The 20,143-nt window shown below is 50.7% G+C and overlaps 2 protein-coding genes across 3 annotated transcripts in view; one reads left to right on the plus strand and one right to left on the minus strand.

Annotated features, from left to right (window-relative positions):
* Positions 1 to 16,008, plus strand: part of CLCN6 (chloride voltage-gated channel 6) — a 40,138-nt gene extending 24,130 nt beyond the window's left edge. The window contains exons 10-23 of one of the 2 annotated variants that reach the window (XM_039473766.2): positions 65 to 197; positions 1,155 to 1,268; positions 1,508 to 1,674; positions 2,240 to 2,366; positions 6,207 to 6,333; positions 6,572 to 6,725; positions 6,884 to 7,043; positions 7,132 to 7,238; positions 8,602 to 8,788; positions 9,979 to 10,136; positions 10,318 to 10,474; positions 11,284 to 11,391; positions 11,488 to 11,613; positions 13,052 to 16,008. In XM_039473766.2, the coding sequence (XP_039329700.1) occupies positions 65 to 197; positions 1,155 to 1,268; positions 1,508 to 1,674; positions 2,240 to 2,366; positions 6,207 to 6,333; positions 6,572 to 6,725; positions 6,884 to 7,043; positions 7,132 to 7,238; positions 8,602 to 8,788; positions 9,979 to 10,136; positions 10,318 to 10,474; positions 11,284 to 11,391; positions 11,488 to 11,613; positions 13,052 to 13,132 (1,906 nt within the window). In that variant the 3' untranslated portion in view covers positions 13,133 to 16,008. Of the gene's footprint in view, positions 1 to 64; positions 198 to 1,154; positions 1,269 to 1,507; positions 1,675 to 2,239; positions 2,367 to 6,206; positions 6,334 to 6,571; positions 6,726 to 6,883; positions 7,044 to 7,131; positions 7,239 to 8,601; positions 8,789 to 9,978; positions 10,137 to 10,317; positions 10,475 to 11,283; positions 11,392 to 11,487; positions 11,614 to 13,051 lie in introns of those variants that run through there. The other variant, XR_005580784.2, reaches the window with a different exon arrangement.
* A 2,246-nt stretch (positions 16,009 to 18,254) lies between these two features.
* On the minus strand, positions 18,255 to 19,726 carry NPPA (natriuretic peptide A). Its single transcript, XM_003936020.3, has 3 exons — positions 19,486 to 19,726; positions 19,038 to 19,364; positions 18,255 to 18,560 (listed from the first exon to the last, which is right to left on the minus strand). Exons 1-3 carry the CDS (start codon positions 19,606 to 19,608, stop codon positions 18,549 to 18,551), a joined length of 462 nt encoding a protein of 153 aa, XP_003936069.1. The 5' UTR covers positions 19,609 to 19,726; the 3' UTR covers positions 18,255 to 18,548.
* Between the last annotated feature and the right edge of the window lie 417 nt (positions 19,727 to 20,143).

The raw sequence follows: 20,143 nt of genomic DNA on the forward strand, positions 1-20,143 counted from the left end.
AAACCGCCTTCTGTGGGCTGAGGGCTCTTTAGTGGATAACCCTTCTCTTTCTCTCCTCCCCTAGAGACAAGAGAGACTTTGTATCAGCAGGAGCAGCTGCTGGAGTCGCTGCAGCTTTTGGGGCCCCAATCGGGGGTACCTTGTTCAGTCTGGAGGAGGGTTCGTCCTTCTGGAACCAGGGGCTCACGTGGAAAGTGGTGAGGAGGACCTTCAGTGAAAGCCACCTCCCAGACTTAACTACACAGCCCCCAAATTACACTGGGTGTCCCTTATTTGGTACATGGATTGGTAGTTTTGATGAGACTGGGGGGGTCAACTGGATCAGAAACAGCTTTGCTCTTGTGTGCATGACCTCTGCTTTCTATACTTCTCATTTCAGTACCCTCTCCATCCCCAAACAATAAACCCCAAATCAAACTGCTGTTATCCCTTTTTTCTTTTTTTCTTTTTTTCTTTTTTTGAGATGGAGTCTCACTCTATTACCCAAGAAGCTGGAGGGCAGTGACACAATCTCAGCTCACTGCAGCCTCTGTCTCCCGGGATCAAGCGATTCTCCTGCCTCAGCCTCCCAAGTAGCTGGAATTATAGGCATGTGCTACCGTGCCCAGCTAATTTTCTTATTTGTAGTCGAGACAGAGTTTCACCATGTTGGCCAAGCCAGTCTTAAACTCCTGACATCAGGTGATCTGCCCGCCTCAGCCTCCCAAAGTGCTGGGATTACAGGCGTGAGCCACCGTGCCCGGCCTTGTTACTCTGTCTTGATGAGCCACCTGATACGCAAATGTGAAACTGGCTGTTGTCCTAAAGCAGGAAGTGACGGGGCCTGGACTGGAGCCCGTCTCCTCCCTTGGAGCAGGGCGCCCTTCCCTGTGTGTTGCTCCTTCCTTTTGGTGCAAGGTCTGGTCTATTAAGGCTCTAAATAGGCTCTCATAGTAGAGTAGGCTGCTGAAATGGAAACTTCGTAAAGCCCAATCCAGAGTTGGTCACACTTGGGGTGTATCTACTGTAGGGGTTATGCAGGGGTTACCAGATCCCTGTACCCTGATGTGGATTCTGCAGGTGTCTCCATAGAGCAGTGGGTACCAAGAGGAAGGGTCGGGAGAGTATGGCATGCCACTCCTGAACCTTCTTGTCTTTTGTCACCTCTCCCCTAGCTCTTTTGTTCCATGTCTGCCACCTTCACTCTCAACTTCTTCCGTTCTGGGATTCAGTTTGGAAGCTGGGGTTCCTTCCAGCTCCCTGGATTGCTGAACTTTGGCGAGTTTAAGGTATGTTTTGTCCTTTCCCCCCGGATTTCTAGTTTGACCCATGAAAATCTCCTCTTAAGTGAAGGACCAGAGAGAAGTGAGCAGAGGGCTAGGTACAGCTTCCAGGGTGCATCTCACCCTTTAGCCTCTGCGTGCGGGAAGGCAGCCCCACTCTTGCTTCTGTCTTCTTCTCTTCTGTCTCTTCCGGTTCTCATGGCTGCTATGGTTTTTCTCTCCCTCTCCGTTTCCCCTTCTCTCAGTGCTCTGACTCTGATAAAAAATGCCATCTCTGGACAGCTATGGATTTGGGTTTCTTCGTCGTGATGGGGGTCATTGGGGGCCTCCTGGGAGCCACATTCAACTGTCTGAACAAGAGGCTTGCAAAGTACCGTATGCGCAACGTGCACCCGAAACCTAAGCTCGTCAGGTATCTGTGCAGTCGCCTCCCCCAAGCCTGCGGTGGCTCCCTGAGCTTGGTGTGGGCTGAGCCATCTCTCCCGAGGAGCAGACTCTGCCTCCATGGCTTTGATTTCTCATCTAAGATCGAGAATCTAAACATAGCCATGTGTTTGTTCTACTTGACAGGCCAAAGGGCTGACCCAGTTTAATTTATGTCAGAGTTGCTGGTTGACTCCCAGCCTGTCCTGACTTGCCACTCAGACACATGACAAGGTGATAAGGGTCACCGTGGTCCTGCCAAGTGGCATGTTCTCAGGAGACTTCTCACCCCAGGACTTATAATGGAAAGCCATTTCATTCCTTGGAGAGAGATGATGTGGACGTAGCAGCCCACTTTAACTGCCCACTTTTTACGAACAAATTGCTGGAATACAGCAAATCACTGATAAATTCTGCACATGTGTGGACTGACCGGAGCTGCTGTGAATGCTCTTTGGGGAAATTGGGGTTGGGGGTAGGCAGGGTTATGTTCTGAATTCCTGAGATCAGAGCTTCTTTCTGTGGCATTGTAATAGCTGTGCTTTGCCTTCTAGAGTCTTAGAGAGCCTCCTGGTGTCTCTGGTAACCACTGTGGTCGTGTTTGTGGCCTCGATGGTGTTAGGAGAATGCCGACAGATATCCTCTTCGAGTCAAATCGGTAATGACTCATTCCAGCTCCAGGTAACCCCAGTGCACCTGCTACCTTTATCCCATACCATGAGGAAGAATCCTGAAATGCATGACTTTCCTCTGTTGAGAACTAATAGATGTATTGGGTTCCTCCTTCCATACCCATACCTGAATGCTAAGAGATACAGGAATTTGTCGTCATCTTTTTACTCAAGAGATGGTGCACCCCAAATGCCCTCTGTCTTTGCCACTTCTGTTAACAGCTCTGGCATCACAGAGGGGAACTCTTCTCTGTTGAGCAGAATTCATGGGAAACAGCCACTCGGGAAGCTGACAGCAAGGTGCTTTTCGAGCCCTAGTTACTCTTCTACCTCCCCTCGCCTGGGGGGGCCGTGGCCCAAAGGCTTAGCACTCACCTCATTGCCTCTGTGGCTATGCCAATCACTCTTGAGATGAGAGGAAGAAATGTCTGCATTAGGGCAAGGATGCTCCTCTCTTCCCAGCATCCTCTGCCTCTTCCCGGCGTTGGGTCCTTTTTCTCTCAATGCTATTGCGAGAATAGGCGCACCTATTGAGAGAAAAAGTGCAGAAGAAGCTCTTCTGCACTTCTTTTTCTCCTTCGGGGGGTGCGGTATTTTCCAAAGGCTTTCCCTGAGGAGCAGGTCCCATAAGGTAGTCCAGGGAGCTTAATCTACCCTGTGTTTTTTGGTCCAAGCCAGCAGCTCTGAGAGTTATACCTGTGGCTCAGTGAGTCAGCTAGATGTGTGATTCCAGCCCTTGGATGCAGACAAGTGAATGTTCACAAGTGCCGTCGGCCTTCCACATCCGTGGGTCCCGCATCTATGGAATTACCTGGGGTCAGCCAACTGTGGATCACATCTATTCAGGATGCAAAAAATAAAAAATAACAAGACAACAGTAAAGAACAATGCAAATAAGAAACAGTACAGTATAAGTTATTTAGACAGCATTTACATTGTCCTAGGGTATTATAAATAATCTAGAGATGATTTTAAAGTGTATAGGAGGACCTAAGTAGGTTATATGCAGATATATACCGTTTTTATATCTGGGACTTGAGCATCCTGGATTTTGTTATCCATCAGGAGCGTGGACCCTATCCCTGGTGAATACTGAGGGTAACCACTTGAATCTCTCAGATCCCCACTAGGGCCCTTAACTTGGAGGACAGCCTCTTCAGTGCCCCTGTTTTTTATATATATATGTGTATATATATATATATATATATATATATATACACATATATATATACACACACCACACACACACACACACACACACACACACGCACATTGTATATACACACAGTATATATATATATATATATATGTAAATTATTTGTGGGTGTTTTGTTTTTTTTGGTTTATTTTTGGGAGGGAGTCTTACTTTGTCACCCGGGCTAGAGTGCAATGACACAATCTTGGCTCACTGCAACCTCCACTTCCCAGGTTCAAGCAGTTCTTCTGCCTCAGCCTCCTGAGTAGTTGGGATTACAGGCACCCGCCACACCCAGCTAATTTTGTATTTTTAGTAGAAACAGGGTTTTACCAAGTTGGCCAGGCTGGTCTTGAACGCCTGACCTCAAGTGATCCACCTGCCTTGGCCTCCCAAAGTGCTGGGATTACAAGTGTGAGTCACTGCCCCCATCCTGGTTTATATATTTTGAAAGGGTTGAGGGAAAAAAAAAGAATATGCCACAGAGACTGTATGTCACTGACAAACTCTAAAATATTTACTGTCTGGCTCATTATGACAAAGTTTGCCGACCCCTATTACTCGTTATTCCCAAGCCCAGCTTGTTACCAGACAGATACCTGATGCATGTGATTGAAAACATACAAAAAATGATTCTGTGCTCAGATGAGCTAAAAATTAAATTTGCTTCTTTATCTTTTTAGAGGCAGGATCTTACTCTGTCACCCAGACTAGAGTACAGTGGTATGATCATAGCTTTCTATGACCTCTAATTTCTGGGCTCAAGCTATCTTCCCATCTCAGCCTCCCAAGTAGCTGGGACTACAGGTACATGCCACCACATCCAGCTGATTTTATAGAGACAGAATCTCGCTATGTTTCCTGGGCTGGCCTCGAACTTCTGGCCTAAAGTGATCTCCTGCTTTGGCCTCCCATAGTGCTGGGATTACAGGCGAAAGCTACAGCACCCAACCTAAATACATTCCTTTAGTACAGAACTTCTAAGGCCTTATTCCAATAAGTGTTATAAGTGTTTGATGTCTTTATTGTGTACCAGATATTCCACTGAGTACTTTACATGATTTCATTTAATCCTTGCCAGCACTGTGGTGGCCAGTAGCTGTTACCCCCATTTTATAGATGAGGAGACTGAGGCACAGTGTGGTCTTAACCAACAACCTTCAGCAGTCATATATAGTGAGAAGGTAGGTATTGTTGCCATTTTATAGATCAGGAAACTGTCACAACATGAAATACTTCTCGGGCCGGGCGCAGTGGCTCACGCCTGTAATCCAAGCACTTTGGAGGCTAAGGCGGGCAGATCACCTGAGGTCGGGAGTTCAAGACCAGCCTGACCAACATGGTGAAACCCTGTCTTTAAAAAAAAAAAAAAGAAAAGAAAGAAAAGAAAGACTTCTCCAAGTCACTAGAGAGTGGCAGAGTCGGAGACAAAGCCATCTGAGTTTGGAGCCTGTGCTCAGCTTTTAGCAGACACACTGATTTCCAAGAATTGCTAGGATGTTTCTCAATGCAGTTGACCACAGGACTCTTTCCAGAAAGCCTCCGGGACTGAACTTCCTCCAGACAGTTTGGGAGGCACTGCATGCGATGAAGCCATCAGCTCAGCTTATCCTCTGTGCACTCCACAACGCTGGACTCTGCACACGGCTCACCTGTGCCAGGTGCTGCCAGTCAGTGGTGCCATGCTGTTTCCGCAGCAACCTGCATCCCTTATTGCCCAGCCCACTTCACCTGGCGGGGCCATACAAACCACCCACTGGTATTGTCAGCATGTCCATATATAAGAGTATCTCCATAGCGTCCTCAATAGAATGTCATCCAGGAAAAACTGATAGTCTTGATTAACCTTTGTAATAACATGCCCTATTTGGAGGCACAGCGATAGGTGTGAAGTACAGCTTTGTACCGTTGTACACTGTCAACTAGAAAATAAAACAGCACACTTGAAACACCCTTGCCCTCTAGCAAGTCAGGTAGAACCAGGATCCCATCTTCCCACACAGAATGATGGAATGATGGCAAGAAAATGAGATCTAAAATATGTAGAAGTAGAAATAGTCTGTTTTTCTGTTTGGGTTGTTCCCCAGGTGGGGCTTAGGGGGAGAGGCAGACTGGAGGACTGAGTCTGCTCTCCAGGCATTGGTGGGTTTTCTTTTTCTGCAAATTTGGGTGCTTTTTTTTTTTTTTTTTTAAATAGCAAAATCAAAGGCTTTTATCGTTTGGAAGCAGAGTTGGGGCTTTCGGTCAAGGGGTGCCCCGGATTTTCCTCCTCAGATCCCTGTCAACTCCCAGTCACTCGCTCTCACCTGCCTCGTCTTCCTTCCAGTCCTAAGGCCCTCTGGACAGGCTTCCAGCAGCATCACTTACAAAGTTAGCGCCAGGAGAGGAAGCAGAGCCAAACTCATGGTGAATCGGTCATAGTGACGTTTTCATCATGAGTGTGGATGAACAAAGACTGTCATCCCAATTCTTTCATCTGTGCATTCGAATGTAAAGAACACACTTGCGTGCATGGCTGTCATTGGTAGAGATGTGTTTTTGCCCTGTTTGATTGATAGGGAAAGCTGTTCAGCCACCTGTTTCGGACCCAGCTGGAGACATCCCAAAGACTCAGTCAGATGTCCTTGTGCTGACTTTCTGATTCCTTCTTTTTAGGTCACATCAGAAGATGTGAATTCAAGTATCAAGACGTTTTTTTGTCCCAATGACACCTACAATGACATGGCCACACTCTTCTTCAACCCCCAGGAGTCTGCCATCCTCCAGCTCTTCCACCAGGATGGTGGGTATCTGCAATACAGCCCATCCCTGGGTAATTGCTATCATCTCAGACACAGCCAGGCTTGCCCTTCATTCTGAGCAAGACCAGGACTTCTTTGTAGTGCCCATCCAGACAAAAGATCAGTTTCTGCCTCCAGTGTTGGAAGGGGAGCCAGCGACGGGTATGGGCGGACCCAGTGGGTCTGGTGGGCCTTGGCAGGCATCTGGTAGAGGGACTCAGGTCGGTTCTTCCCTTGCAGGTACTTTCAGCCCGGTCACTCTGGCCTTGTTCTTCATTCTCTATTTCTTGCTTGCATGTTGGACTTACGGCATTTCTGTTCCAAGTGGCCTTTTTGTGCCTTCTCTGCTGTGTGGAGCTGCTTTTGGACGTTTAGTTGCCAATGTCCTAAAAAGGTATTCTGTGTGTACGTGTGTGTGCCTGCGTGCGTGTGTTCATGCATCTGTGCCTGTGCATGCATGAATGTGCCTAGGCACAAGAGTGTGAGCTCTAGGTCCCCCCTACATCCTGTCAGTGACTCAAAAGCCATGTTCTGGGTGTTTTCCTTCACTAGCTACATTGGATTGGGCCACATCTATTCGGGGACCTTTGCCCTGATTGGTGCAGCAGCTTTCTTGGGTGGGGTGGTCCGCATGACCATCAGCCTTACGGTCATCCTGATCGAGTCCACCAATGAGATCACCTACGGGCTCCCCATCATGGTCACGCTGATGGTGAGTACACTCCCTCCAGGCCTCTGTCAGGCTCAGAGCCAAGTTCACCCCACAGGACCTATTTTTAGATCTTCCTTTTGTGTTTCAGGTGGCCAAATGGACAGGGGACTTTTTCAATAAGGGCATTTATGATATCCATGTGGGCCTGCGAGGCGTGCCACTTCTGGAATGGGAGACAGAGGTGGAAATGGACAAGTAAGGCCGTGATCTTGCTCATGTCCCAGTTTCAGAATGTGCAAGCTCTAAGGCATAAGGAATGTTAGTATTAGGGTAGGAAACAGTAGCTCACATTTCTTGGGCTGAACGAAGCAGCACACGCATTCCTGAGCCTGTGTGAGGACGTGGAGCAGCCCGTGGGCTGGGGGCTGGGGAACAGGGAAGGGGACATGGGCACTGTGGGGACTGCAGTGGGCAGGGCCACTTCATGGTGTTTTGGCTCCCATGGCATTCCAGTTAGCTATGAGGTGAGGTCTCTGAATCAAGTTTGTGATGTGATTGAATGTTTCAACTAAGGGTATGCCAAGCCCCAGAAGTGAGAATAGCCTGTTTCACATGTGTCCACCAGAATGCCCTACTGCCAGCCGTGATTATTCTGGGCATAATCACCTCATCACCCGCCTACTAATCCACAGGCACCCCGGGCTTTCTGTGTCTGGATAGCAGGCAAGGACCTTATGGCTAACGCAGGGGCCAGTAAGCCATTTCTGTGGAAGGCCAGACAGGAGGCTGTTTTCAGCTTTCCAGGCTGTATGGCCTCTGTCACGACTACTGGACTCCGCCATTGCAGCAGGAAAGCAGTGAGCACGATGGACTTGATCTGTGGGCCATGCCCTGATCTAAATGGGGACCCAAATGCTGCTGCTGCTGTTGTTGTTGTTGTTATTATTATTATTATTATTTGAGACAGGATCTCACTCTGTTGCCTAGGCTGGAGTACGGTGGCATGATTATAGCTTACTGCAACCTACGCCTCCCAGGCTCAAGTGATCCTTCCACCTCAGCCTCCTGAGTAGCTGGGATCACAGACGCGTGTCACCACGCCTGGCTAATTTTTAACATTTTTTATAGAAATGGGGTTTTGCTTTGTTACCCACTGGCCTCGAACTCCTGGGCTCAAGCACTCCACCAGCCTTAGCCTTCCAAAGTGCTGGGATTTCAGGCATGAGCCACCGCGCCCAGCCCAGATGCTGTTTGTAAATGCTGCAGTACAATGAGCAGTTCAGGGGCAGTATGCGCAGTGTGCTGCCGGGCACTGGCGAGGGCTTGGCCAGCCCCTGGGCCAGCAGAGGGGCTTCTTGGGAAGGGGATGTTGCTGTTGAGCTAAGGGATAAGCCAGGGCCCACTAGCATGACACAGCAGGACAGGGCGTTCCAGGCGCAGGGAACAGCATATGTGAGGGGATGGAAGTACGAAGGAATGCGTTGGGTTTGAGGAAGAGCTGGGGCAGTTCAGAAGAACCCTTAGTGTGGTCTGAGCAGGGATGGAGAGCCAGCATAGCTTGCTCCCACGGGCTTGCAGGCACTGTCACAAGACTGGATGGCTTCCCCTCCTCCCCCAGGCTGAGAGCCAGCGACATCATGGAGCCCAACCTGACCTACGTCTACCCGCACACCCGCATCCAGTCTCTGGTGAGCATCCTGCGCACCACAGTCCACCACGCCTTCCCGGTGGTCACAGAGAACCGTGGCAATGAGAAGGAGTTCATGAAGGGCAACCAGCTCATCAGTAACAACATCAAGTTCAAGGTAAAGAAAATGGCATGAGAGGAAAGGTGGGTGAGAGTCCAGCGGTCCCCCATTTCATGTGGCTTAGTGCTTTGCCCACCCCTGGCTGGGGTGGAGTTACTGGCTCTCAGGGGAGGTCAGCACTATTCTCATCAAACGCGACAGGGAGGGCAGATTTGACAGGAGGGGCGGCTTTATCAGGCCATCAAGACTTGTGTTCGTTCTTGCCGCAGTAAGCATATGGCCAGATCTATTTTTCAAGTCCGCAGCTTTCATGGTTTATTTACTGTGTTAAGAGTATCAGGGAGAGTTCTAGAGATGCCAGCAACAGAAATGGACTTGGACCTACTTAAGAAAGAGAAAGAAATCGGCCGGGCGCAGTGGCTCAAGCCTGTAATCCCAGCACTTTGGGAGACCAAGGCGGGTGGATCACGAGCTCAAGAGATCGAGACCATCCTGGTCAATATGGTGAAACCCCATCTCTACTGAAAATACAAAAAAAAAAAAATTAGCTGGGCATGGTGGCACGTGCCTGTAATCCCAGCTACTCAGGAGGCTAAGGCAGGAGAATTGCCTGAACCCAGGAGGCGGAGGTTGCGGTGAGCTGAGATCGTGCCATTGCACTCCAGCCTGGGTAACAAGAGCGAAACTCCGTCTCAAAAAAAAAAAAAAAAAGGAAAAGAAAAGAAAGAGAAAGAAATCTATAGGAAATCTCAGGACTGTCAGGTCAGGAAAGCTGAAGGGCCAGAATCTGTGTGCTGTGGGGACAAGGTGCAGGGTCTAGCAGACACCCCTCGGGTACCAGGAGGAAGGAACACTGGCCTTGCGTTCCTCCTGATTCAGATTCAGAATCCAGGGAGAGGGAGCATCCCGTTGTCTCACTTGGGTTGGATGCCACTCCTTGGCTTTGGGGGCAGGCACGTTGATTGACAGTTCTTCCAAGACAGGCTATAGGAGACGGGTTGTTCCCCTCTGGAGAATCAAGCTGCTCTTCCCAGATCAAAGGAAGCCACGGAGACTGTAGCCAAGTCCTAGGATTCAGACACCTTTGAACCCCCAGCCCCTGAGCCGCTCCTTTGAACCTCAGCCCCTTTAAGTTTCTGCATCTGGATCTGCCTCTGACCATCCCTGTCACCCAAATCCTTAAGCGCTGTCCATGCTGCTCTGTTCGTTTGCTCACGCGCAGTAGCCTGTGGCCTCCCCACCCACAGAAATCCAGCATCCTCACCCGGGCTGGCGAGCAGCGCAAACGGAGCCAGTCCATGAAGTCGTACCCGTCCAGCGAGCTACGGAACATGTGCGATGAGCACATCACCTCCGAGGAGCCAGCCGAGAAGGAGGACCTCCTGCAGCAGATGCTGGAGAGGAGGTGAGAGTGGGGGCCCCAGCTGCCTGCAGGGCTGCGCATGGTGGAGTCAGCCCTTGGCTCAGATGTTGTGAGGTGGCTCCTGAGTGTCCTGGGAACGTTGGATAGGGAGCAGGCTGGGAACATGGATGAGAAGCGCTCCTGCTGAGGGTATCCCAGGCAGCATCTGGTTTTTGTGTAACAGATACACCCCCTACCCCAACCTATACCCTGACCAGTCCCCGAGTGAAGACTGGACCATGGAGGAGCGCTTCCGCCCTCTGACCTTCCACGGCCTGATCCTTCGGTCACAGCTTGTCACCCTGCTTGTCCGAGGAGTTTGTTACTCTGAAAGCCAGTCGGTAAGTCTCTCTGATGCAGAAACCAGCCAGGCCAGGCCTGATGAAGCTCGCGAGGTTGGGCGCTGCCCGGCGGGCCGTGGACAGTGCCATGGGGAAAGCTGAATGTTAGGCAGGCGGAGCAGAGTGGAGTTAGGGGAGAAGCCACCACAGCCAGGTGGCAAGAAACAGCGCAGTCTGTTCTTTCATAGTGCAAGACCAGAAGTACACAGTTTAGGTGTCACCAGGGCGGCGCTCTCTGGGCTCTGGGAGAGGAGCTGTCCTCGCTCCTTCCTGATTCACAGGAGTTGCCTGCAGTCCTTGGTGCTCCTGACTGAAAGCAGCCCCCATCCTCACCTCTGTTGTCACACGAATCTTCTCTCCTTTCCCCAAATCACTGGATTTGGGGCCCGCCCTAATCCAGCATGGGCTCATCTGAGCTCCATCACATCTCCAGATGCCCTGTTTCTGGAAAGGTCGCATTCATAGGTACTAGGGCTTAGGACTTGGCCATTACCTTTTGAGGGGGGATACATTCACCACCCCGCCCCAGCCACCCAGCACTTTTCTTACTTAAACTTCCAGGTAACCAATTTGCATCTCACGAAGGAAGGAAGGGAGTACAGAGAGATAGGGGACTTGCCCACAGTGCCCCAGCTAGGAGCTGGCCACGGACTGGGCGTGACTGGAGAGCTCTCAGACTGGAGTGTCTGCTGCTGCCCTGCCTCCCTCGGGCCCGGGCTGGGCAGATGCGGGCACCAAGGGAGGGGCTCCGGGCTGACCCTGCTGGCCGTTGCTGCCCAAGCATGACAGTGTCTTGGTTGGAATTGCAGAGTGCCAGCCAGCCGCGCCTCTCCTACGCCGAGATGGCTGAGGACTACCCGCGGTACCCTGACATCCACGACCTGGACCTCACGCTGCTCAACCCCCGCATGATCGTGGTGAGAAGGGCCCCCTGGGCCTGTCCCACGCGGAGCTGCCCCTTCGTGCTGTTGGTGTCTCAGGCAGCCGGTGACACGCGTGTGGTCTCTTTGCAGGATGTCACCCCATACATGAACCCTTCGCCTTTCACCATCTCACCCAACACCCACGTCTCCCAAGTCTTCAACCTGTTCAGAACCATGGGCCTGCGCCACCTGCCCGTGGTGAACGCTGTGGGAGAGGTGAGTGGCCCTGGCCCTGCCCCCACCTTTGAGAAAGGAGCCCCCAGCCAGACGCTGTTTGTGCATCCAGGCTTCTCACCAGAAGCGAAGGCATCCCATCAGGAGGGGAGAGGATGGCCGAGCACTGTGAACGCCTCTTGGCTTCTGTGCGCTTGGGACCCTTTCTCCTGCCTGCCAGCAGATGGCACCAGCATCCTCCTGGCTGTCCTTTCCAGCCAGAGCCCCACCTACCCTGGGCTGTGTCTTCCTCCTGAAGTGTTCTTCACTCCAGACCACATGTTCCTTGGTTCTCCACCTGTGTGGGGATTCGCGCATTAGATGAGAGTATTTCAAGCAAAGTACTTTGAGCTTTACAAAGATCAAACACTTAGTAATTATTGCTGCAAACTCTTCTTTTTTTTTTTAGAAATTTGTTTTCTTATTACACAAATATTATTTCACTGTAGGAAAATACAAAAACACTTAGGAGCAAAAAAACAAGCGAAAACCAAACCGTCGTCCCTACCTTATGGGTAGCCATGGTAACTTTTCAAAGCTACCCTTTCAGTCTTTTGTTGTTGTGGCTGTTGTTGTTTTGAGACAGAGTCTCGCTCTGTCACCCAGGCTGGAGTGCAGTGGCACGATCTCAGCTCACTGCAGCCTTGACCTCCCAGATTCAAGCAGTCCTCCCACCTCAGCCTCCTGCGTAGCTGGGACCACAGGCGTGCGCCACTATGCCCAGCTAATTTTTGTATTTATGGTAGAGATGGTGTTTCACCATGTTGCCCAGGCTGGTCTTGAACTCCTGAGCTCAAGTGATTCACCTGCCTCGGCCTTCCGAAGTGCTGGGATTACAGCATGAGGCACCACGCCCTGTCTCAGTCTTTTTTCTATGCAGCCTGACCCTGGCATCCGTAATGTGCTCTTACACAGGTTTTAATTACAGCAGGTTAAATCGTGTCCTTTGAAATGTAATTGCCAACCACACTGACAGAGTCCTAGCATCGTTTATGATGTGGCTTTGGGGTTCCCAACAACAGTGACACGTGGGAAGCACTTAACGACCAAATGACTGTAACAGTGACTTTCATGGGTCACTTTACAAGGTGGTGAGTATGAGGCGTGGCAGGGGTCATCATCTCAGGAGACTTCAAAGGCCCTTTCCATTGCCTGTCTGCAGCAGGCTGGTCATGGTGGGAGCTGAGCGCTGAGCACGTGCCCTGTGGAAGGACATTTTAGTTGAGATGCTAGCTGGCCCAGGCCCTGTTTGGAGCTAACCTTGTCCCCTTGGCCTCCAGTGTGTGAGCCCTCATTATCTGTTTATCCTAGTCAAGCAGTGTCTGGCCCTGCACTGTCCAGGCCTGGTCCTCTGTCCCTCCACAGGGTGGCTCCTGTCACTCCTTTTCTCGCAGTGGGTTTGACCCTACAGGTGACTTGGGCATTCTTCTCCTTGCCCTAGATCGTGGGGATCATCACACGGCACAACCTGACCTATGAATTTCTGCAGGCCAGGCTGAGGCAGCACTACCAGACCATCTGATGGGCCAGCCCGCCCTCTCCTGGGGCTGCCTGGGGAGGCAGCTCATGCTCGCTCCGGCTGGCACAGCTGGCTGGGGCTGTTCAGGGCATGGAAGATTCCCAGTCACCCACTCTCTCAGAAAGCCCGGAGTCATCGGACACCTTGCTGTTCAGAGGTCCTGGGGGTGGTTTTGAACCATCAGAGCTTGGACTTTTCTGACTTCCCCAGCAAGGATCTTCCTGCTTCCTGCTCCCTGTGTTCCCACCCTCCAGGGTTGGCACAGACCCACCCCTGGCCCCACCAAGCTAGAACCAGAGGTGGAATCAGGAGGACCCGGGCTGCACTCTGAGCGGTATTCCTGGCCGTCTTTGCTACCTTCCTCGAGATCCCAGCTGTTGCCTTAAATGTGTGAGAGGGACTTGGCCAAGGCAAAAGCTGGGGAGACACCAGTTACAACATTCAGTTAATGACCCGATTTAGGAATTGGGCGCTGAGAAAATTCTCCATATTTCAGAGAGGCCTTCCCTTATTCGGGACTCCTAACACCATATCTTTGCTGGTTTGTTTGAAGGGAAAGGTTCTGCTTCCTGGGTGTGAGCAGAGGCTCCTGTTTTGCCCCTGTGGTTTGACTCTCCTTAGAACCACCACCCACCAGAAACACAAAGCACTGAAATCACACTAATAACCCTTGGGTGATACATCTGATGTTACGATCAGATTTACATCTACCCTCGTTCTTAACATTCCCTTTATCTCCATTTGCAGATTTTTCCTAGTCTCCGAGTAACATGTTTCTATCTTGATCCTGTTCATTTCCTTAAGTTTCCATCTCCGTCTTCATGATGGAGCAGCCAGAGCCCAGAGGATCTTGGCATCACCCACCAAAGTTAGCTAAAAGCAGGGCACTCCTAGATGAAACAGCTTTACTGAACTCTGGGGAATGGTACCATTGATAGAAAGGAAGCACTTCTGAGCCAGTGACCACTGAAAGGTACATGCTATGATAAAGCGGATGGCCTATTCGAGGAAGAGGGTGTCTGCCCCTCACAAACCCCTCTCTCCTCCCTGCACTAGCCATCCCAAGCTTACATATACAGGCCCTTCAGGAGAGTCTCCCACGCCACAGAGAGGGTGCGTGGGGAGGTTCTTCCCGCCAGCACGTGCCCGGGAGTTTCGCATGAAGCATGGGAACTACCCCTGTCGTTCAGTGTCGTCATTCTTCTCCAGGCTGGCCAGCCCCCTCTGACTAGGCACCCAAAGTGAGCATCTGGGCATTGGGCATTTGTGCTTACCTTCCTACCTTCTTCATGCCATCTCAGTTCCAGCCGGCATCCCCGGGGCAGACGTGCTTTGGCTCAAGATGGCCTTCATTTACGTTTAGTTGTTTTTTTGTTGTTGTTGTTTGTTTGTTTTAATGTTGAGGTTGCCCGCAGGCCTTGGCGCCTGGCCCTGGCAGCACAGCTCTCTCAGGCCCAGCCCTGGGCGACCTCCTTGGCCAAGGCTACCTTTCACTCTGGAGTGGGCATCAGTCCTGGCTCTGCCAGTCCAGGTCTCGCACTCAGCACACCCTGGGGAATAATTCCACTCCAGAGAGGAATTCTTTGAGTTCTTTTCCAACTGACTGTGGCCCTTTCCATTTTCCCCATTTTCTTATCTCTTTGACCAAAATTACTTTGACTTCTAAATGTTTCTGCTTCCAGAATGGGACATGTGAAATGGGGGATGATACTCCCAGGAAATAGTACAGGAGATCACGAGGACCAGAAAGGCAATTCTTATTTAAATGTGTTCAGCCAGCTGCCACTGTTTGATGGCAGTGTTCAGAGCTCGATCACGTTATTTCTTCATTTTACTAAAAAGGAAGCCAATTGTCCAAGTCGGGAGAATGGTGTGATCAACTGTCACAGACACTTCATGCCCTCTCCCCACCCCTTCCCGGAGTTGGCAGAGCTAACGCCCTGCAGGGGGACCCTGGCCTCTGGAGGGCCGGATCAGCAGCCGCTTGCCTCCAGGCTGACCCGGTGAATGTTGTTGGAATTCATCCCTCGTGCCCATCCTGTTGTGTTTAAGTCACCGGATATTTTGTTCCCATGAGTTTAGCCCAGAGATAGACAGTAGAATGCAGATGCCTCCCTCCCCTAAACTGACTGGATGGCCGCCAAGAAGGCCCCAAACCCAGGCCCCATGCAAAGGCACATGGTTTCCTGTTCTCCTCTCTGCATCTGCCCTTTCCAGATAAGTCCAAAGACAACAACTTCTCCACTCGTGACAGTAAACTGTAAGCCTTGCTCCTTCCATTTCTGTCCATTAGAAACCAGCCTTTCAGCATCTCACCCATTAGCAGCCCCATCACCAGGTGATAAGGCACCTCAGTCAAACAGACCCTTGGATGGGGATACTGCGGGTGGCTAGAGGTGGTGGTTTGTGTTTCGTCTCCAGCTCGGCGTCCCGTGGCTCCTAGGCGAGATGACTGGGGAGCGGGACTGAGGGGTCCCTGGCCCTGGCTGTGGGACCTTGTGCCGCGGGATGATTTGCTCATGACCCTGATTAACAGTTCCCAGCTGGAAGGGACACTTTCTGGACCCAGCCCTCTGTATGACATTTGTGATGCAGAATTATGCACTGACAGGACCCTGGGTGACAGGAAGGCCTCTCCAGCCCCGCAGTGTTGACGTGCAGTATTGCCCCACAGCTCTGCGGACCTTGGCGGTCGCCACCGTCGCAGCTTCCTTTTTCTGTTTGCACTGTTGGTTTGTATGATGTGAGCTGATTCCACTGTGTATATAAATTGTATTTTTTTTAATTTGTAAAATGCTATTTTTATTTGAACCTTTGGAACTTGTGAGTTCTCACTGTAACCGTAACATGTCAGAATAAAATGTCTTCTGTCTCCTTTAGCCTTTTGTCTCCGTGCTGCTCTTTCTTTCAAGGGATACTTGGTTTTTATTTTATTCCCCCTGTTTCTGATGTGTGAAAATCACACTAGGATGTGGTTTTATTGTCTCAGAGCTCTCCCTATGCGGCTGCCCAGCAGGGCTCTTCATCCACAGGAGTCCATTTCTCTACCAAGCGGCGACCTTAATAAGAACGGATTTCATCCTGTGGGTCTTCGTAGAAGTCAGCAGTATCTGTTCCTCCCTGATGAGCACTCTTCCCGATCCTGTCATCTAGAAACCATCTCCTCCTGCTAGTAACAGCATCCTGAAGCAGCAGATGGGGAATCCATTCTATTAGGAATTTTCCCTGCAAGCAGATGCCCTGATGTCCAACCAGAAGAAGTGAAACTGGCGCTGGGTCTGGAGAGCTGAAGACCCGTGGTCAGCTTCTGTTGCTGCCATCTGCCATTGCATTTTGGTTGCTTGCTTTTGTTTTGCAAGAAGCATGGCCTCTGTCTCTGATCTGCTTCAAGTCATCATTCCATCAGGGACAGAAACAGTTGCAGTCAATTCAGGCCCCTGTACCTAGCCCCAGGTGTTCTGGAACTCGGGGGGGTGTGTATTTGTCATTTCTATTCGATGAGAACTCCCTGTGTTACGGAGACAGAGACGCCTTAGGAATGGGCCCAGCTGCTACTTCCCCTGCTGGCAACTCATATCGGCCTAATACCGTGCCAGACCTCTGGAGCCAGGTTTGGGCCAGTGCTGTCTCCTGTCGCTCTTAGCTTCATCCTTTGTCATTCTCTGTCTGCCCCCCGGTTTCTGCCCTTCAGTGTGTAAAGCCCAGATAGGGAACATTTTGATTGGAAGTGGTTAGATGAAGCTTTTCCCCCCACCTCCACCCCCTCCCAAGCAGTTCACTGGGACCCTCCCACTTTCCTCTGCAAGGAGCAAGTTGCCACTTCGTTTCCTCTTTTCCCAATTTCTGGACAAGACCAAGGCAATTTGACCAACATTTAGGGGGCATCAACTCAAAAGAGTGCCAAAGGAGCATTTGCCCTCAAAGAGCTTGCAGTCTAGGGACGTAGACACAAGCGATTGCACGCTGGAAGCTCATGTTGTGTGCTGCTATTACCATTACATGTGAAATGCTGCCTGTGAAGAGACTCATTGTTACTGGGCATGAGGTATCAGGGAAGAAGTGGTGCTCACATGAGCCTTAAGGAATGAGTACAATGTCCTCGGGAGGACGGGAGGAAGGAAACCCAGGTGAAAGGAACAGGAGAAATAAGGGCACAAGGGCACGTGAGGGTGTGGGGTGTTTGAGTGCCGCAGAATCTGATGAGGGTGGGGTCCATGGGGTAACAGGTGGGAAGACAGGTCACTCTGTTTAAGGTGAACTTCAACCCTGGTTTTTTGTGCTCAGAACAATACCCTTTTCAGGAGCAGATAGAAAAAGCCTGCATATTCTCCAGTGGCTCTTAGTAAAATACAAGCCCAGGCCCTCTGGACCCGAATTAGTCAAAGATTATGGCTATTTTCCAAATACTTGTTAGTACACCAAAGGCACATAAACTCAGAGTTCGTCTGCATGGCAAACCTGTCTTCACCGTGCTGTTTTTATTATATTTTTGAAACAAGTCTCATTCTGTCACCCAGACTAGAGTGCAGTGGCATGATGCCAGCTCACTGCAGCCTCCACCTCCTAGGCTCAAGCCATCCTCCCACCTCAGCTTCACAAATAGCTGGAACTACAGGTGCACATCACCACCCCTGGCTAATTTTTAATTTTTTTTTTTTTTTTTTTTTTGTAGAGGTGGGGTCTCACTCTATTGCTCAGGCTGGTCTTAAACTCCTGGGCTCAAGTGATTTCCCATCTTGGCCTCCCAAAATGCTGGGATTACAGGAGTGAGCCACCACGCCTGGCCGGCTCAGCTTTTAAACTCAACACTCTGCCTACTCTTTTCAAAACTAAAAAGTACCATTAATTTCACTGCAGCATGTCTTTTGTAATGTATCAGAGAGAATCTAATTAAATACTCTCATTTTCTGAATGTCCCCCTCTAAAAACAACAAAAATCCCTGTAACCAAAAACCACTGGAGGTGGAATTTGAGGCCTCCCCAGCGACCCACAAAAAAAGGAGGGAGAAATGAAAGGAAGAAGAAAAATTGAGCATTTGTTTTTCTCTGACAAAGAGTAAAATGACAGGGAAAATCAAGCTGAACTCTTCCTGGAGACGGAAGAAATCACACCAATGCAAGCATCTGTCTTCTGTCCATGGTGCTGAAATTTATTCACTTTCAAACCACTTGCAGTAACAGGTGAGGTTCTACCTTAAAATTTAATGCATGGGGTGGGAGAGATGAGGAAGCCACAATCAAAACACTTCATCTACAGTTAGCATAAAATATGAGAAGTGTTGACAGGAAGCTGCAGCTTGGATGGGATGATCACAACTCCAGGGCAATGAGATGACACGAAGTTGCAGGAGAGACCCCAGGGGACAAGAGTCTCTTGCCGTCTGCCCCAGGGCCCAGCCCTCCTTGTCCTCCCTGGCTGTTATCTTCGGTACTACAAAGAGAACACAGACATATCTGGCCTGGTGACCTGGCTGTACTAGAAAAGTCAGCTTCATGTATGAGTGTGCCCATCCTCTGAGCTTGATTACTGACCACCTTCCCACCAGCCCCCATTCCAGCCTGATGACTCTCTGAGCTTCATGAATTGATAAGCAAGTTACTCAGCAGGCTAAATGTCACTTAAGCCCTTCGGGATCTTGCAGTTCTGGAGAGAAACATGAACTGCTAATCAGCCATGCAAAGATAACTTGGATCTATGAATATTTTAATTTCCCAGTGCTAGTGGCAGTCACTTTTTTTTTTTTAGCATTTTCTCAGCAGACTGTAGCTGAGGATGATAGATGGTGTGTCCTGACACCTATGGGGCAGTCACGGTGTTGGGGCAGAAACTGCAGAGGGAATAATTCCTGCTAAAGGTGTCTCCCAATAGTGTTCATCCCATCCCATTTCCATCCCCAGTTCCTCTTACCCGGAAGCTGTTACAACCCAGTCCGCTCTGGGCTCCAATTCTGTCCATCCTGCCCCCAAAGCAGCTGGATCTCCGCAGGCTCCGCGGGGCAGCGAGCAATGCCCTCAGCTTGCTTTTTAGGAGCGCAGATCGATCAGAGGAGTCCCAGGGGCCCCGCCCAAGGGCACCCCCATCTCTCTGGGCTGGGCTGACATCCCCAGTCCAGGGAGGCACCTCCGGGAGGGGGCTGAGGGCAGCCCCTGCTTCTTCATTCTGCTCACTGAGCACTTGTGGGGGCACAACCTCATCTTCTAAAGGCATCTTTTCTTCCAAATGGTCCAGCAAATTCTTTACAAAAGGAAAATACAAGGAATGGGATAAGCCTCATTGACTTGGAGAAAATCAAAAGGAATGAGAACAGCATCAAAAGCCCCCTGGCCCCAGACTGCACCCACTTTCCTGGCCCTACCTTGAAATCCATCAGGTCTGCGTTGGACACGGCATTGTACACGGGGTTAGCTCTGGTCTGACCTGGAAGCTGGAATGCCAGAAGGAGGAGGAAGCTCACGGTAACAGCGGAGAAGGAGCCCATGCCGGTGTAGTCAAGGAGCGATCCACTGCTTGCTGCTCTGTCTCTCCCCTCTGGTTCCTCTCTGGTTCCCCTCTCTTGGCCTACGTCCGTCCCTGTCTCTGAACTGCCCAGCGCCTCCTCTTTTTATAGTCCTCCCAACTCTTCAAGCACGCAGGAGAGACAGAACCCTCCCCATTCTGTCACTTGCAGCGATAAAACAGCCGAGTGAGAAGCCAGCAGGAGATGCCCTTTTAAAGTTATCATCCCACAGGGCTTGTCACAGCCCCTCTGCTTTGGGCAGCCCCTACAGCCCCCCAGACCCTCGGCCGCAAGAGCCGAATTCTTGCTGATTTGACTCAAGAGGCTCCCACTTCAAAGGTGTGGGAAGAGCAAAAAAGAGTCCTTGGTTATCTCACCGCCATGCCTCGGGATTCTTTCTCCTCGACACTGGCACCCATGCAGGGAAACAGAGGGTGACATTTGGCTGGTGCCCAGCTCCCCCAGGCTTGTCTGTGGCTCAGCTGTCAGGGCCTCCAAATAAGGGCGGAAAGGAGAA

Source organism: Saimiri boliviensis, chromosome 11 (assembly GCF_048565385.1).
Source record: "Saimiri boliviensis isolate mSaiBol1 chromosome 11, mSaiBol1.pri, whole genome shotgun sequence".
Classification (NCBI taxonomy): Eukaryota; Metazoa; Chordata; class Mammalia; order Primates; family Cebidae; genus Saimiri; species Saimiri boliviensis.